General features: G+C 48.8%; 1 protein-coding gene across 3 annotated transcripts in view; it reads left to right on the forward strand.

Moving 5' to 3' along the window:
* The window catches only part of LOC139574692 (transcription factor COE1-A-like), a 111,431-nt gene that overhangs the window by 28,172 nt on the left and 64,525 nt on the right, over positions 1-18,734 (forward strand). For all 3 annotated transcript variants that reach the window (XM_071399498.1, XM_071399499.1, XM_071399500.1), the window contains exons 7-8: positions 18,246-18,327; positions 18,492-18,633. In XM_071399498.1, the coding sequence (XP_071255599.1) occupies positions 18,246-18,327; positions 18,492-18,633 (224 nt within the window). The remainder of the gene's footprint in view (positions 1-18,245; positions 18,328-18,491; positions 18,634-18,734) is intronic.

Here is an 18,734-nt window from a genome sequence, read left to right on the forward strand (position 1 = left end):
GACATGATACGGGAAAGGCACACACCTGTCTATATAAGGTCCCACAGTTGACAGTGCATGTCAGAGCAAAAACCAAGCCATGAGGTCGAAGGAATTGTCCGTAGAGCTCCGAGGCAGGATTGTGTCGAGACAATGATCTGTGGAAGGGTACCATAATATGGCTGCAGCATTGAAGGTCCGCAAGAACACAGTGGCCTCCATCATTCTTCAATGGAAGAAGTTTGGAACCACCAAGACTCTTCCTAAAGCTGGCCGCCAGACAAACTGAGCAATCGGGGGAGAAGGGCCTTGGTCAGGGACGTGACCAAGAACCTGATGGTCACTCTGACAGAGCTCCAAAGTTCCTCTCTGGAGATGGGAGGACCTTCCAGAAGGACAACCATCTCTGCAGCACTCCACCAATCAGGCCTTTATGGTAGAGTGGCCAGATGGAATCCACTCCTCAAAAAAAGGCACATTACAGCCCGCTTGAAGTTTGCCAAAAGACACCTAAAGACTCCCAGACCATGAGAAACAAGATTGTCTGGTCTGATGAAACCAATATTGAACTTTTTGGCCTGAATGTCAAGCGTCACATCTGGAGGAAACCTGGCACCATCCCTACGGTGAAGCGCGGTGGTGGCAGCATCATGCTGTGGGGATGTTTTTCAGCGGGAGAGACTGGAAGACTAGTCAGGATTGAGGGAAAGATGAACGGCTCTAAGTACAGAGAGATCCTTGATGAAAACCTGCTCCAGAGCACTCAGGACCTCAGACTGGGCCTATGGTTCACCTTCCAACAGGACAACGACCCTAAGCACACAGCCAAGACAACGCAGGAGTGGCTTCAGGACAAGTCTCTGAATGTCCTTGAGTGGCCCAGCCGGAGCCCGGACTTTGAACCCGATCGAACATCTCTGGAGAGACCTGGAAATAGCTGTGCAGCAACGCTCCCCATTCAACCTGACAGAGCTTGAGAGGATCTGCAGAGAAGAATGGGAGACTGTCACCAAATCAGGTGTGCAAAGCTTGTAGCATCCTACCCAAGAAGACTCAATGCTGTAATTGCTGACAAAGGTGCTTCAATGTTAATGTTAATGCTACTTATGTTAATGTGATATTTCTGTTTTTTGCAAACATTTCTAAAAACTTTTTTTAGCTTTGTCATTATGGAGTATTGTGTGTAGACTGATGAGGGGAAAAAAATATTTAATCAATTTTAGAATAAGTCTGTAACATAACAAAATGTGGAAACTGTCAAGGGGTCTTACAAACACACACACTCAGTCAATACGATACATGGTCATTTAGCAGACCATTATATTCTAATCAACTTACAGTTGTGAGGTGTTATTGAATACACTCTGACACACGGACACAAATACACACACTAGTAGTGAGCCTGGCGTGAGCCCCATTCTGACTTTGTAAGTGACTCTTGAGACGACTGAGGAGGGAGGGAGGGAGGGAGGGAGGGAGGGAGGGATCATTACAACACTGGATATAGACATAATATGACATTTGAAATGTCTTTATTCTTTTGGAACTTTTGTCACATTTGTTTTTTATCTATTTCACTTGCTTTGGCAATGTAAACACGTTTCCCATGCCAATATAGCCCCTTAAATTGAAATTGAGTCCTCCCTTTCACTCCATGCTACTCCTATCACTGGTAGCGCCCAGTGTAGTAAGACTACTGGCCTGAAAACCTGAGCTAAAACCCAACAACATGTAATTAGTGTCGAAGCAGTGGATTGGCTTACAGCGTTGATCAACACTGGTACCACTAATTAGCTCCCTTTAGACCTGTGTGTGTAGAGGATGTTGATATACACCGTTGGATCCCCTGTGAGATGAGAATCAAGCTCATACTCTGAGTTGATATTCACTTAATAATAAGGAATTGCCCTTGACCACGCCCACACATTGGGGAAAACAAACATTCTTTCCCGTTGACCCCCGTTGACCCCCGTTGACCCCCGTCGTAGAAGAGCCAACTGCGTTGCCGATTTTCTTTGTTATACAGAAATAACAAAACATGTCAAAAAGCGACTGTGTTGTTCAATTAAGCAATAAGTCCAGAGGGGGTATGGTATATGGCCAATATACCACGGCTGAGGGCTGTTCTTAGGACACAGCTCTTAGCCGTGGTATGTTGACGATATATCACAAACCCCCAAGGTGCCTTATTGCTATTATACACTGGTTACCAACAAAATTAGAGCAGAAAAAATCAATGTTTTGTCATACCCATGGTATACGGTCTGATATACCACGGCTTTCAGCCAATCAGCATTCAGGGCTCGAACCACCCAGTTTATAATGTACATTTAATCACAGGTAAGACATTTACCTTGTTTAGTATAGTCCGTTTTAAACTCCACTCAGTACTTGTACATTTCTTGTCCTTTTGTATGTGTTGTTGGCTAGCTTAATGTTCTGGTTGGTAGCTAGCTAGCACTCGTGGCTAACGTTAGTACCATCATGAAAAGTGGCATGAGGGAAGCCCTAATATATTCGGTTTTTCTAGGTAGTGAGAACGCTCGGGAGCTTGTTGAAATGTAATATTTAGACATGTACTTTTCTTAAATGTAGTTGGGACTAAAACAAGAAAATTGTGTTTTTGCTGTGAGACAATTGGGTATCCAAGGTAACCACAGGTTGTTTCCCCACAGGCGGGCGGGGCCGCAACGTTCTATATAACACCAACTGGGACTATTATGAAACCAGGCCAACCTGAGATAGGTGTTCTGTTCTGCTCCTCTTTGTCACAAATCAGCTTATAAATATTTTCTCTTCTCTCTCCTCTCTATTTCCACCTTCTCCTTCTCTCTCCTCCCCCTTCTCTCTCCCAAAGTTAACCCTCCCTCTCTCTTTACTTCTGTCCTAGACTGGTGGTCAGTAGACATCTTGCTAAACAGAATACTGTCTCTGTCTCATGCCGTTATTTTAGTGCAACATCACAGAGCAAAAGGCAAGAGATGGGTTCTCTCTAAGACACAGAGAAGGGTGAGACATGGGAGAGTGATGGGTTCTCTCTAAGACACAGGGAGAGTAAGACATGGGAGAGTGATGGTTTCTCTCTAAGACACGGGTTAGGGTAAGACCTGGAGAGTTATGAGTTTTCTCTAAAACACCGGTTAGGGTAAGACATGGGAGAGTGATGAGTTCTCTCTAAGACACGGGGAAGGGTAAGACATGGGAGAGTGATGAGTTGTCTCTAAGACACAGAGAAGGGTAAGACATGGGAGAGTGATGAGTTCTATCTAAGACACGGGTTAGGGTAAGACATGGGAGAGTGATGGGTTCTCTCTAAGACACAGAGAAGGGTAAGACATGGGAGAGTGATGAGTTCTATCTAAGGCACGGGTTAGGGTAAGACATGGGAGAGTGATGGGTTCTCTCTAAGACACAGGGAGAGTAAGACATGGGAGAGTGATGGTTTCTCTCTAAGACACGGGTTAGGGTAAGACATGGGAGAGTGATGGGTTCTCTCTAAGACACAGGGAAGAGTAAGACATGGGAGAGTGATGGTTTCTCTCTAAGACACGGGTTAGGGTAAGACATGGGAGAGTGATGAGTTCTCTCTAAGACACAGGGAGAGTAAGACATGGGAGAGTGATGGTTTCTCTCTAAGACACGGGTTAGGGTAAGACATGGGAGAGTGATGAGTTCTCTCTAAGACACAGGGAGAGTAAGACATGGGAGAGGGATGGTTTCTCTCTAAGACACGGGTTAGGGTAAGACCTGGAGAGTTATGAGTTTTCTCTAAAACACCGGTTAGGGTAAGACATGGGAGAGTGATGAGTTCTCTCTAAGACACGGGGAAGGGTAAGACATGGGAGAGTGATCAGTTGTCTCTAAGACACAGAGAAGGGTAAGACATGGGAGAGTGATGAGTTCTATCTAAGACACAGAGAAGGGTAAGACATGGGAGAGTGATGAGTTGTCTCTAAGACATGGGTTAGGGTAAGACATGGGAGAGTGATGAGTTCTATCTAAGACACGGGTTAGGGTAAGACATGGGAGAGTGATGGGTTCTCTCTAAGACACAGAGAAGGGTAAGACATGGGAGAGTGATGAGTTCTATCTAAGACACGGGTTAGGGTAAGACATGGGAGAGTGATGGGTTCTCTCTAAGACACAGGGAGAGTAAGACATGGGAGAGTGATGGTTTCTCTCTAAGACACGGGTTAGGGTAAGACATGGGAGAGTGATGGGTTTTCTCTAAGACATAGGGAAGAGTAAGACATGGGAGAGTGATGGTTTCTCTCTAAGACACGGGTTAGGGTAAGACATGGGAGAGTGATGGGTTCTCTCTAAGACACGGGTTAGGGTAAGACATGGGAGAGTGATGGTTTCTCTCTAAGACACGGGTTAGGGTAAGACATGGAGAGTTATGAGTTTTCTCTAAAACACCGGTTAGGGTAAGACATGGGAGAGTGATGAGTTCTCTCTAAGACACAGGGAAGCGTAAGACATGGGAGAGTGATGAGTTCTCTCTAAGACACAGAGAAGGGTAATACATGGGAGAGTGATGAGTTCTATCTAAGACACGGGTTAGGGTAAGACATGGTAGAGTGATGGGTTCTCTCTAAGACACGGGTTAGGGTAAGACATGGGAGAGTGATGGGTTCTCTCTAAGACAGGGGTTAGGGTAAAACATGGGAGAGTGATGAGTTCTCTCTAAGACACGGGTTAGGGTAAGACATGGGAGAGTGATGAGTTCACTCTACGTCACGGGGAAGGGTAAGACATGGGAGAGTGATGAGTTGTCTCTAAGGCACGGGTTAGGGTAAGACATGGTAGAGTGATGGGTTCTCTCTAAGACACGGGTTAGGGTAAGACATGGGAGAGTGATGGGTTCTCTCTAAGACAGGGGTTAGGGTAAAACATGGGAGAGTGATGAGTTCTCTCTAAGACATGGGGAAAGGTAAGACATGGGAGAGCGATGAGTTCTCTGTCAGACACATGGAAGGGTAAGAAATTAGAGAATGATGGTTTATCTCTACGACACGGGGAAGAGTAAGACATGGAGAAGGGTAAGACATGGGAGAGTGATGAGTTCTCTCGAAGCAATGGGTAAGTGTAAGACATAGGTGAGTGATTGGTTCTCTTTAAGACATAGGTGAGTGATTGGTTCTCTCTAAGACGTGGGAGAATGATGGTTTCTCTCTAAGACATGGGGAAGAGTAAGACATGGGAGAGTGATGAGTTCTCTCTAAGACACAGGGAAGGGTAAGACATGGGAGAGTGATGGGTTCTCTCTAAGACACAGAGAAGGGTAAGACATGGGAGAGTGATGTGTTCTCTTTAAGACACGGGGAAGGGTAAGACATGGGAGAGTGATGTGTTCTCTCTAAGACACGGGGAAGGGTAAGACATGGGAGAGTGATGGTTTCTCTCTAAGACACGGGGAAGGGTAAGACATGGGAGAGTGATGGTTTCTCTCTAAGACACGGGGAAGGGTAAGACATGGGAGAGTGATGGTTTCTCTCTAAGACACGGGGAAGGGTAAGACATGGGAGAGTGATGGTTTCTCTCTAAGACACGGGGAAGGGTAAGACATGGGAGAGTGATGGTTTCTCTCTAAGACACGGGTTAGGGTAAGACATGGGAGAGTGATGGTTTCTCTCTAAGACACGGGGAAGGGGAAGACATGGGAGAGTGATGGTTTCTCTCTAAGACACGGGTTAGGGTAAGACATGGGAGAGTGATGGTTTCTCTCTAAGACACGGGTTAGGGTAAGACATGGAGAGTGATGGTTTCTCTCTAAGACACGGGGAAGGGTAAGACATGGGAGAGTGATGGTTTCTCTCTAAGACACGGGTTAGGGTAAGACATGGAGAGTGATGGTTTCTCTCTAAGACACGGGTTAGGGTAAGACATGGAGAGTGATGGTTTCTCTCTAAGACACGGGTTAGGGTAAGACATGGGAGAGTGATGGTTTCTCTCTAAGACACAGGTTAGGGTAAGACATGGGAGAGTGATGGTTTCTCTCTAAGACACGGGTTAGGGTAAGACATGGAGAGTGATGGTTTCTCTCTAAGACACGGGTTAGGGTAAGACATGGGAGAGTGATGGTTTCTCTCTAAGACACGGGTTAGGGTAAGACATGGGAGAGTGATGGGTTCTCTCTAAGACACGGGGAAGGGTAAGACATGGGAGAGTGATGGGTTCTCTCTAAGACACAGGTTAGGGTAAGACATGGGAGAGTGATGGTTTCTCTCTAAGACACGGGTTAGGGTAAGACATGGGAGAGTGATGGTTTCTCTCTAAGACACGGGTTAGGGTAAGACATGGGAGAGTGATGGTTTCTCTCTAAGACACGGGTTAGGGTAAGACATGGGAGAGTGATGGTTTCTCTCTAAGACACGGGTTAGGGTAAGACATGGAGAGTGATGGTTTCTCTCTAAGACACGGGTTAGGGTAAGACATGGAGAGTGATGGTTTCTCTCTAAGACACGGGGAAGCGTAAGACATGGGAGAGTGATGAGTTCTGAGACATGGGACATGGGAGAGTGATGGTTTCTCTCTAAGACACGGGTTAGGGTAAGACATGGGAGAGTGATGGTTTCTCTCTAAGACACGGGTTAGGGTAAGACATGGAGAGTGATGGTTTCTCTCTAAGACACGGGTTAGGGTAAGACATGGGAGAGTGATGGTTTCTCTCTAAAACACAGGTTAGGGTAAGACATGGGAGAGTGATGGGTTCTCTCTAAGACACAGGTTAGGGTAAGACATGGAGAGTGATGGTTTCTCTCTAAGACACGGGTTAGGGTAAGACATGGAGAGTGATGGTTTCTCTCTAAGACACGGGTTAGGGTAAGACATGGGAGAGTGATGGTTTCTCTCTAAGACACGGGTTAGGGTAAGACATGGGAGAGTGATGGTTTCTCTCTAAGACACGGGTTAGGGTAAGACATGGGAGAGTGATGGTGTCTCTCTAAAACACGGGTTAGGGTAAGACATGGGAGCGTGATGGGTTCTCTCTAAGACACGGGTTAGGGTAAGACATGGAGAGTGATGGTTTCTCTCTAAGACACGGGTTAGGGTAAGACATGGGAGAGTGATGGTTTCTCTCTAAGACACAGGTTAGGGTAAGACATGGGAGAGTGATGGTTTCTCTCTAAGACACGGGTTAGGGTAAGACATGGAGAGTGATGGTTTCTCTCTAAGACACGGGTTAGGGTAAGACATGGAGAGTGATGGTTTCTCTCTAAGACACGGGTTAGGGTAAGACATGGAGAGTGATGGTTTCTCTCTAAGACACGGGTTAGGGTAAGACATGGAGAGTGATGGTTTCTCTCTAAGACACGGGTTAGGGTAAGACATGGGAGAGTGATGGTTTCTCTCTAAGACACGGGGAAGGGTAAGAGATGGGAGAGTGATGGTTTCTCTCTAAGACACGGGTTAGGGTAAGACATGGAGAGTGATGGTTTCTCTCTAAGACACGGGTTAGGGTAAGACATGGAGAGTGATGGTTTCTCTCTAAGACACGGGTTAGGGTAAGACATGGAGAGTGATGGTTTCTCTCTAAGACACGGGTTAGGGTAAGACATGGGAGAGTGATGGTTTCTCTCTAAGACACGGGGAAGGGTAAGACATGGAGAGTGATGGTTTCTCTCTAAGACACGGGTTAGGGTAAGACATGGAGAGTGATGGTTTCTCTCTAAGACACGGGGAAGGGTAAGACATGGAGAGTGATGGTTTCTCTCTTCCTTTGTTTTTAGAGACAGGTCTATGGAAGCTCATCTTCCTTCCATCTCAGACCTGAGGGTAACCAGGGTTACTATCATATCAAACTGATGCTTTGTCACATTGTGTGGAAAGTGACTTTTCACTGTCCAGTAGTTTGGCAGCTACTGGAGAATAAGGACACACACACGCACATACTTTATGTGTGTGTGTTAAATAAATAACAGTTGCTGTGTAAATTGGTGTGTCTGGAGTGTGTTTCAGTGACAGAGTGTGTGACAGAGTGTGTGTGTGACAGAGTGTGTGACAGAGTGTGTGTGTGACAGAGTGTGTGACAGAGTGTGTGAGTGAGTGTGTGACAGAGTGTGTGACAGAGTGTGTGACAGAGTGTGTGAGTGAGTGTGTGACAGAGTGTGTGACAGAGTGTGTGACAGAGTGTGTGACAGAGTGTGTGTGAGGGTGTGTGTGAGGGTGTGTGTGACAGAGTGTGTGACAGAGTGTGTGACAGAGTGTGTGAGTGAGTGTGTGACAGAGTGTGTGACAGAGTGTGTGACAGAGTGTGTGTGAGGGTGTGTGTGAGGGTGTGTGTGACAGAGTGTGTGACAGAGTGTGTGACAGAGTATTTGACAGAGTGTGTGTGTGAGATGGAGATTTATGTTTCATGTCTTGGAGTTTTTTGAGAACCCTTGAAAGGAAGGATGGGAAATGTAACCTCGAAATGGGTACACACACACACGCTGCCACGCAAACACATCCGCACACACACACGCACGCACACACCCACACACACAGACACACAGCTTTGTCCCAAAGCTCTTTGTGCGTGTGACTGACTTTTCTCTGCTTGGATAACCAGCTTGGTCTCTGTCCCTCTGTCCATCCAGCCATGATGGAAGGTAATATCACCTGTCTGTCCCTCTGCCCCTCTGTCCGTCCAGCCATGACACAGGGTAATGTCACCTGTCTGTCGCTATCACCCCCTCTCCCTTTCCCCCTGTCCCCTTCCTCCATCCTCCTCCTGCCTCACCCCTCTACACTTCACCCCCTTCCCCTGTCTTCCCCTCTTCTCCCCCTTCTCCTCCTCTGGCAGGCCACACCTTACCTCTCTTCTCCTCCTCTGGCAGGCCACACCTTACCTCTCTTCTCCTCCTCTGGCAGGCCACACCTTACCTCTCTTCTCCTCCTCTTGCAGGCCACACCTTACCCCTCTTCTCCTCCTCTGGCAGGCCACACCTTACCCCTGTTCTCCTCCTCTGGTCAGCCACACCTTACCCCTCTTCTCCTCCTCTGGTCAGCCACACCTTACCCCTCTTCTCCTCCTCTGGTCTACCACACCTTACCCCTCTTCTCCTCCTCTGGTCTGCCACACATTACCTCTCTTCTCCTCCTCTGGTCTACCACACCTTACCCCTCTTCTCCTCCTCTGGTCTGCCACACATTACCTCTCTTCTCCTCCTCTGGTCAGCCACACCTTACCCCTGTTCTCCTCCTCTGGTCAGCCACACCTTACCCCTCTTCTCCTCCTCTGGTCTGCCACACCTTACCCCTGTTCTCCTCCTCTGGTCAGCCACACCTTACCCCTCTTCTCCTCTTCTGGTCTGCCACACCTTACCCCTGTTCTCCTCCTCTGGTCAGCCACACCTTACCCCTGTTCTCCTCCTCTGGTCTACCACACCTTACCCCTGTTCTCCTCCTCTGGCTAGCCACACCTTACCCCTCTTCTCCTCCTCTGGTCAGCCACACCTTACCCCTGTTCTCCTCCTCTGGTCTGCCACACCTTACCCCTCTTCTCCTCCTCTGGTCTGCCACACCTTACCCCTGTTCTCCTCCTCTGGTCAGCCACACCTTACCCCTGTTCTCCTCCTCTGGTCAGCCACACCTTACCCCTCTTCTCCTCCTCTGGTCTGCCACACCTTACCCCTGTTCTCCTCCTCTGGTCAGCCACACCTTACCCCTCTTCTCCTCCTCTGGTCAGCCACACCTTACCCCTCTTCTCCTCCTCTGGCAGGCCACACCTTACCCCTGTTCTCCTCCTCTGGCAGGCCACACCTTACCCCTGTTCTCCTCCTCTGGTCAGCCACACCTTACCCCTGTTCTCCTCCTCTGGCAGGCCACACCTTACCCCTCTTCTCCTCCTCTGGTCAGCCACACCTTACCCCTGTTCTCCTCCTCTGGCAGACCACACCTTACCCCTGTTCTCCTCCTCTGGTCAGCCACACCTTACCCCTGTTCTCCTCCTCTGGCAGGCCACACCTTACCCCTCTTCTCCTCCTCTGGCAGGCCACACCTTACCCCTGTTCTCCTCCTCTGGTCAGCCACACCTTACCCCTGTTCTCCTCCTCTGGCAGGCCACACCTTACCCCTGTTCTCCTCCTCTGGTCAGCCACACCTTACCCCTCTTCTCCTCCTCTGGTCAGCCACACCTTACCCCTGTTCTCCTCCTCTGGCTAGCCACACCTTACCCCTCTTCTCCTCCTCTGGTCAGCCACACCTTACCTCTCTTCTCCTCCTCTGGTCAGCCACACCTTACCTCTCTTCTCCTCCTCTGGTCAGCCACACCTTACCCCTCTTCTCCTCCTCTGGCAGGCCACACCTTACCCCTGTTCTCCTCCTCTGGCAGGCCACACCTTACCCCTGTTCTCCTCCTCTGGTCAGCCACACCTTACCCCTGTTCTCCTCCTCTGGTCAGCCACACCTTACCCCTGTTCTCCTCCTCTGGTCAGCCACACCTTACCCCTGTTCTCCTCCTCTGGTCAGCCACACCTTACCCCTGTTCTCCTCCTCTGGTCAGCCACACCTTACCCCTGTTCTCCTCCTCTGGTCAGCCACACCTTACCCCTCTTCTCCTCCTCTGGTCAGCCACACCTTACCCCTGTTCTCCTCCTCTGGTCAGCCACACCTTACCCCTCTTCTCCTCCTCTGGTCAGCCACACCTTACCCCTGTTCTCCTCCTCTGGTCTGCCACACCTTACCCTTTTCTCTATTCTATTCTCTCTCCATCTCTCCCCTCCTCCCTCTCCTCTCCCTTTTACATCCCCCCCTCTTCTCTCCCTCTCCCACAGTCACCAGAAAAACACACATGAATGGACTCCTGTTGTAGCTGATGTGTCATGTCTGGTTCTGATCAGTGTGTTATATGGGAGAGTAATTGGCTAGAACTGCTCTGCTAACATTAACCAGGTGTTTTAGCTGAGTGTGTCAGATTAGGCCTAAGGACTTTCTGACCTGTGTGTGTGTGTGTGTGTGTGTGTGTGTGTGTGTGTGTGTGTGTGTGTGTGTGTGTGTGTGTGTGTGTGTGTGTGTGTGTGTGTGTGTGTGTGTGTGTGTGTGTGTGTGTGTGTCTGTGTGTGTGTGTGTGTGTGGGTGGGTGGGTACGTCCGTGTGCACATCCGTCCATGCGTGCGTGTGAACGTTTGCGTGAGTGTTTGTGTGACTGTGTGTGTGCGTGAGTGCGTGTGTGTGTATCCCTCCAGTCCACCAATCCAATGAATTGACTAAGTGTCCCATCATAACAATAATCAAATTACTCCTGAACCAAAATTGACAGTTTTCATTAATTATAAAGGATTACTCTAATTGCTATTCAAATTTATTCATTTAGAACATACAGATTTCGCTAATGTCTCTGGGAATTTGCATATTAAATTGAGAAGGTATTCATTAGGTATGCTAATATATGCGTGGTTCCTTATTTTGTGATTGGTGGACCATATGAGGCTGGGCAGGTGAGGACAGAGTCTAGAAGGAAGTTATTAATGTGTTTGATTAAGAGGGAGAGGTATAGGCACAACACTACTGCTACTGACGCAACACTACCGCTACTGACGCAACACTAACGCTACTGACGCAACACTACTGCTACTGACGCAACACTACCGCTACTGATGCAACAGTACCGCTACTGACGCAACATTACTGCTACTGACGCAACACTACCGCTACTGACGCAACACTACCGCTACTGACGCAACATTACCGCTACTGACGCAACACTACCGCTACTGACGCAACACTACCGCTACTGACGCAACATTACCGCTACTGACGCAACACTACCGCTACTGACGCAACACTACCGCTAATGACGCAACACTACCGCTACTGACGCAACACTACCGCTACTGACGCAACATTACCGCTACTGACGCAACACTACTGCTACTGACGCAACACTACTGCTACTGACGCAACACTACCGCTTCTGACGCAACACTACCGCTACTGACGCAACACTACCGCTACTGACGCAACACTACCGCTAATGACGCAACACTACTGCTAATGACGCAACACTACCGCTACTGACGCAACATTACTGCTACTGACGCAACACTACTGCTAATGACGCAACACTACTGCTACTGACGCAACACTACCGCTAATTACGCAACACTACCGCTAATGACGCAACACTACTGCTAATGACGCAACACTACCGCTACTGACGCAACACTGCCGCTACTGACGCAACACTGCCGCTACTGACGCAACACTGCCGCTACTGACGCAACACTGCCGCTACTGACGCAACACTGCCGCTACTGACGCAACACTGCCGCTACTGACGCAACACCACTGACAGATCACTACAGCTACTGGCACAACACTACACCACCACTGACACAACACCACCGACACAACACTACTGACCCAACACACATATTATTGACGTAAAAGCGTATTAGACTTGTAGCTTGCTGGAGATAGAGATCTGAGGTGTCATTGTAACACAAATTCCTTGCATGGAGCCCAGCCTTTTCCCTGCTTCATTGCAGCAGTTCATTGACCTTCCTTTAACTGAGTAAAGTAATTAAGTGAGTTCACAGACTGTCCTCTTAAGCGATCCCACTACAGTAAAATTGCTCAGGACATTTAAGAGCTTTCAGAAAGATGAAAATGAATGAAATGTAAGAAACTGAATGGACTAAGTGTCTTTGGAACCTCCAGCCCAGGGGGAGACAGGGACTCCTTTTCCCCAGGCAGGGCTCTCCCTGGGCAGGTAGGAGAGCAGAGAATATTTAACAATGAGGCAAAACCACTAGACTTGCCACACACAGACACAGAGACACAAACACACACACACACTCAGGGACAGATGATGAATGTTTCAGTGTAGTGAGATGATGTGGCTGAATTAATCATGCCAGTTTAGATAGACATGATGGGAGCAACATTACAGACTACTCTAACAGCATCCGCCCGATGGAACAAGTGGCTTACAAATGTGTGTGTGTGTGTGTGTGTGTGCGTATGGCAGGTTGAGGGGTCACCACGGAAACAAGTCTCCTAGATGAAGTGTCAGTGATGCATGGCCGATACCTGGAGAGAGGGAGAGAGGGAGAGAGATAGATGGAGAGAGAGAGAGAGAGAAAGGAAAAGAGAGAGGGGAACGGGGGCGAGAGAGAGAGAGAGAGTGAGGGGGCGAGAGAGGGAGAAAGAGAGAGAGAGAGAGTGAGGGGGCGAGAGAGGGAGTGAGAGAGAGAGAGAGAGAGGGAGAGAGATCCGCTCTACACTCCAAGCCCTCAGCTCCATCAGTCCAGTATCAGACAGGGGGAAGTGGTTTTGTATCTCTTTATTAACCCCAGAGTAGAGCAAAGTGAGAAACACCTAGCTTGTGTCCAAAAAGGTATCATATCCCCTACTTAGTACACTACTTTTGACCAGGGCCCATAGGTCTCCGGTCGAAAGTATTGCAAATTGTAGGAAATTGGGTGCCATTTGGGATGCATATCTGATGAATTAGATTAGGAGACCGATGCTAGGCTATTGTAGTGAAGTATGACATGGCACACAGCTTAGAGAGAAGGATAGGAGGAGGACAGAGAAGGGGCAGTAGGAGAGATAAAGGGAGAAAGAGAAAGAAGGAGAGAGAGAGACAGAAAGATACATACATAGTGTAACTGATGAGGGGGATATCAGGAGGGCTGAGCTATATTCTCACCTATAGCCATTTACACCACCTGTCAACAGAAACACCAAACAGAAGAGAGAGAAAGAAAAAGTATGCAGGAGAGAGACAGTATGAGAATAGAGGAGAGAGACAGTATGAGAATAGAGGAGAGAGACAGGAAGAGAATAGAGGAGAGAGACAGGAAGATAATAGACGAGAGAGACAGGAGGAGAATAGAGGAGAGAGACAGGAAGAGAATAGAGGAGAGAGAAAATAAGGTTAGAAAGCATGATTAAGACAAAGAGACAGAGAAGAGAACGAGAAAGAGCATTTAGATTTTGTCATCAGAAAATCAAACTCACAGTTCATACATGATCAGTGGATCGGAGGATTGACCCTTTGAGGCTTCCATACTGTTGGAAATTCACTCTAAGATGGGGTGAAGTTTTCTTGTTACCTGAAGTAGTTGTAGTTGGAATAATATTTTGGGTGTGACAGGGATTACTGAAAAGTTGCGTTATTATTGCTTTGTTGCTTTTGGTTGGTTTATTTTTTTAACTGGGTGGGAGGATGATAATTGTACTAAAGTGACAAATAATCCCCATCATAATCTCATGAAAGTTTGTGATCATAAAATGTTCGCAGATATGCTGTCTGTGTTTGTAATTATTTACACCTCTTTTCAGCCGCCGGGCTCAGGGAGTGTGTGCTCGTGCGCGTGGTTGTGCACGTCTTTTTTTCACCGCCAGGCTCCAGGAGACCTGGCAGCCATTTTGCAGAAATTAATTTCCACAGTCATTTGTGTTTCTCTTGGTAATTACAAGAGAGAGAGATACATGTTTTTATTTCATGAAACCAAAAGGGAAAAATGGTTTACACCTAGTATTTTTGTGTTTCAGTTCATGTGCATTTGGAAAGTGGAGTGGGCTGCTGACTCAGAGAGGGATGTGTTTGGGGAGGACTATTTGTTGTCAATTGGACCTTCAGGACAGTCTAAATGTTCTCTAGTTTTCCTGCTAGAGAGTGACATAAGTTGTTAAGTGTCTCTGTTTCCTGAAGTCGAGCAAAGGCTTTTTTTTTTTTTTTACTTCTTGAGGTGGATGGCTCAGTGAACCTTCATTCTGAGCTTGGTTAAGGATGGCTCAGTGAACCTTCATTCTGAGCTTGGTTAAGGATGGCTGGGTGAACCTTCATTCTGAGCTTGGTTAAGGATGGCTGGGTGAACCTTCATTCTGAGCTTGGTTATGGATGGCTCAGTGAACCTTCATTCTGAGCTTGGTTAAGGATGGCTCAGTGAACCTTCATTCTGAGCTTGGTTAAGGATGGCTCAGCGAACCTTCATTCTGAGCTTGGTTAAGGATGGCTCAGTGAACCTTCATTCTGAGCTTGGTTAAGGATGGCTCAGTGAACCTTCATTCTGAGCTTGGTTAAGGATGGCTCAGTGAACCTTCATTCTGAGCTTGGTTAAGGATGGCTCAGTGAACCTTCATTCTGAGCTTGGTTAAGGATGGCTGGGTGAACCTTCATTCTGAGCTTGGTTAAGGATGGCTGGGTGAACCTTCATTCTGAGCTTGGTTATGGATGGCTCAGTGAACCTTCATTCTGAGCTTGGTTAAGGATGGCTCAGTGAACCTTCATTCTGAGCTTGGTTAAGGATGGCTCAGCGAACCTTCATTCTGAGCTTGGTTAAGGATGGCTCAGTGAACCTTCATTCTGAGCTTGGTTAAGGATGGCTCAGTGAACCTTCATTCTGAGCTTGGTTAAGGATGGCTCAGCGAACCTTCATTCTGAGCTTGGTTAAGGATGGCTCAGTGAACCTTCATTCTGAGCTTGGTTAAGGATGGCTCAGTGAACCTTCATTCTGAGCTTGGTTAAGGATGGCTCAGTGAACCTTCATTCTGAGCTTGGTTAAGGATGGCTCAGTGAACCTTCATTCTGAGCTTGGTTAAGGATGGCTGGGTGAACCTTCATTCTGAGCTTGGTTAAGGATGGCTGGGTGAACCTTCATTCTGAGCTTGGTTATGGATGGCTCAGTGAACCTTCATTCTGAGCTTGGTTAAGGATGGCTCAGTGAACCTTCATTCTGAGCTTGGTTAAGGATGGCTCAGCGAACCTTCATTCTGAGCTTGGTTAAGGATGGCTGGGTGAACCTTCTTTCTGAGCTTGGTTAAGATCATCCGCCTGACAATCATGTAATCTATGAGGTGCCAATGCTTTGATCGAGGGTGCACCCAGGAAGTTTTGTATTTGTTTTTCATTTGGAACATGGTGTTGGTGATGGTGACTTCATGTTCAGCACAGAGGCGTATCAATCTCAAACCATTTGCATTGGCATGACCAACGCTGTGTAATCCTATTACTTCATTAGCATTTTGCTTATGCCAGTTGGTGTTTCTGTGAGATATGGCAGGAGGCAGTTCCTCAAGGCAACGTCCACACCATGCAGATATCGCCCTTCTGGGGTGTAGCCCTCTCTTTCCTCCCTTAGCGACCCTTCACCCAGGAATCTGGTCTCACTGAGAACAGAGATGACGATGGTATATTGCTTCAGCTCTGCTGCGATAAGTGCAGTCCTTCGTTTCGGGCCTGTCGGCGTCATGGCTCGAGTCCAAGAGAGTCATTATGTTCCATGTTGATAGTCGTAAGGGGACATATTTCTTCTTAATTTGTTTTCAACCGCTGAAACGGAATGTCCTGATAGGTGCGGTAGCACTATCTAGGATAGTTAGAGTGGGCAATATTTGACACCTTTTCTAGGCCTTTCCCCAGCTGGGTTGAGCAGTGTGGTTCCTAAAATTGTCTTCTCAGACGTACAGGGGTCTGGAGCAGCTGCCACTCAAATCCCAGCTGCTGATGACCAATAGCCCTGTACCGCTACCCTGCAGGGGCCTGGCTAGGAGCTTCCTGATTATTCAATCTTGCCCCCGTTACCAAGCACCATGTCGCCAGGAGACTTTAATGGTGCAGGAAATCTAGGTGGAACTCGCTGAAGAGCATTAGTGGACACCTGCGTGATGAAATAATTTCAAGTGATGTGGGGGATGTGCTTGTCATCACTTCTCTGCTGTTGAAATATGGGCTCTGGTGGCAAGAATAAAATCCAAAACGACCAGCACCTCCCCACAGCTGCAGGAGGCTGCAGGAGCTCCAGTCTGTCAGAGGACCAGCACCTCCCCACAGTTGCAGGAGGCTGCAGGAGCTCTAGTCTGTCAGAGGACCAGCACCTCCCCACAGCTGCAGGAGGCTGCAGGAGCTCCAGTCCGTCAGAGGACCAGCACCTCCCCACAGCTGCAGGAGGCTGCAGGAGCTCCAGTCTGTCAGAGGACCAGCACCTCCCCACAGCTGCAGGAGGCTGCAGGAGCTCCAGTCTGTGAGAGGACCAGCACCTCCCCACAGCTGCAGGAGCTCCAGTCTGTCAGAGGACCAGCACCTCCCCACAGCTGCAGGAGGCTGCAGGAGCTCCAGTCCGTCAGAGGACCAGCACCTCCCCACAGCTGCAGGAGGCTGCAGGAGCTCTAGTCTGTCAGAGGACCAGCACCTCCCCACAGCTGCAGGAGGCTGCAGGAGCTCCAGTCTGTCAGAGAACCAGCACCTCCCCACAGCTGCAGGAGGCTGCAGGAGCTTCAGTCTGTCAGAGGACCAGCACCTTCCCACAGCTGCAGGAGGCTGCAGGAGCTCTAGTCTGTCAGAGGACCAGCACCTCCCCACAGCTGCAAGAGGCTGCAGGAGCTCCAGTCCGTCAGAGGACCAGCACCTCCCCACAGCTGCAGGAGGCTGCAGGAGCTCCAGTCCGTCAGAGGACCAGCACCTCCCCACAGCTGCAGGAGGCTGCAGGAGCTCCAGTCTGTCAGAGGACCAGCACCTCCCCACAGCTGCAGGAGGCTGCAGGAGCTCCAGTCTGTCAGAGGACCAGCACCTCCCCACAGCTGCAGGAGGCTGCAGGAGCTCCAGTCTGTCACAGGACCACCTGTCACACGTCGCCAGCACGTTGCTTTTGTCTCATGGTGAGCTCCCCTAGCCTTTGTCTTCCCAGACTTTCCCACAAAGCAGTGGGACAGTGGTTGGCTGATGCCAGGGCGTGTCCACATAATGTGGGCCTGCGCACCACACATTGGGGACCACTGCAGCTCCAAGATCCCCTTCTGAGTTAGCCTGAAGCCGCAGGAAGGTCCAGTTAACGCGTGTTGCCACAAGGAGACCTGGCAGGAGTCTTGGTGAAGAAGAGGCTGTGTACTGGCAAGGGAAGGCGTACATGCAGATCTGCTTCCAGGTTTAACACAAGGGCTAGCCATCGGCAGCAAGCTGCAGGCGAGAGGTTTGCAATCAGGCATCACATCACCCTGTGTGGTACATTTACATTTTTTGTAATATAGCAGACGCTCTTATCCAGAGTGACTTACAGGAGCGATTAGGGTTAAGTGCCTTGCTCAAGGGCACATCGACAGGTTTTTCACCAAGCTCGGGGACCTTTCAGTTACTGGCCCAACGCTCTTAACCTCTAGGCTACCTGCCTACCCACACAAACACCCACACACACACACGCACACAGACACACACACACACAGACAGAGCGCTGCTGCTCTCATTGCTATCTGATTAAATGCAGCTCTATTCAGTCAGGAACCAAAAGCAATGATGCATGAGTGTTAGACTGTTTTCTGGTCTCCTCTCTCTCCAGGTTCTTCCTCAAGTTCTTCCTGAAGTGCAACCAGAACTGTCTGAAGAACGCAGGGAACCCACGAGACATGAGACGCTTTCAGGTGGGAGAGAGAGAACCGTAAAACCTAATTTTACATAATTTCTTTAGACACAACGGTAATGCTGTTTGATGGAAGCTCTCAGGTCCTGTCTCACGTGTCCTTGTCTGTCCCCCTGTCCCCTTTTCCTCTATGTCTCCTGTGTTTCCTGTCCCTGTCTGTCCCAGGTGGTCGTATCTACCACGGTGAGTGTGGACGGTCATGTCCTCTCTGTCTCTGACAACATCTTTGTACACAACAACTCTAAACACGGTCGCCGGGCCAGGAGACTAGACCCCTCAGAAGGAACACCCTCGTACCTGGAGCATGGTAAACACTTCTGTCTCTCTTCCCTCCTCTCTCACTCTTTTCTATATGTCTCTCTCCCCCCTCTCTCACTCTTTTCTATATGTCTCTCGCCCCCCTCTCTC

This window comes from Salvelinus alpinus, chromosome 4, assembly GCF_045679555.1.
Source record: "Salvelinus alpinus chromosome 4, SLU_Salpinus.1, whole genome shotgun sequence".
In the NCBI taxonomy this organism is placed as follows: Eukaryota; Metazoa; Chordata; class Actinopteri; order Salmoniformes; family Salmonidae; genus Salvelinus; species Salvelinus alpinus.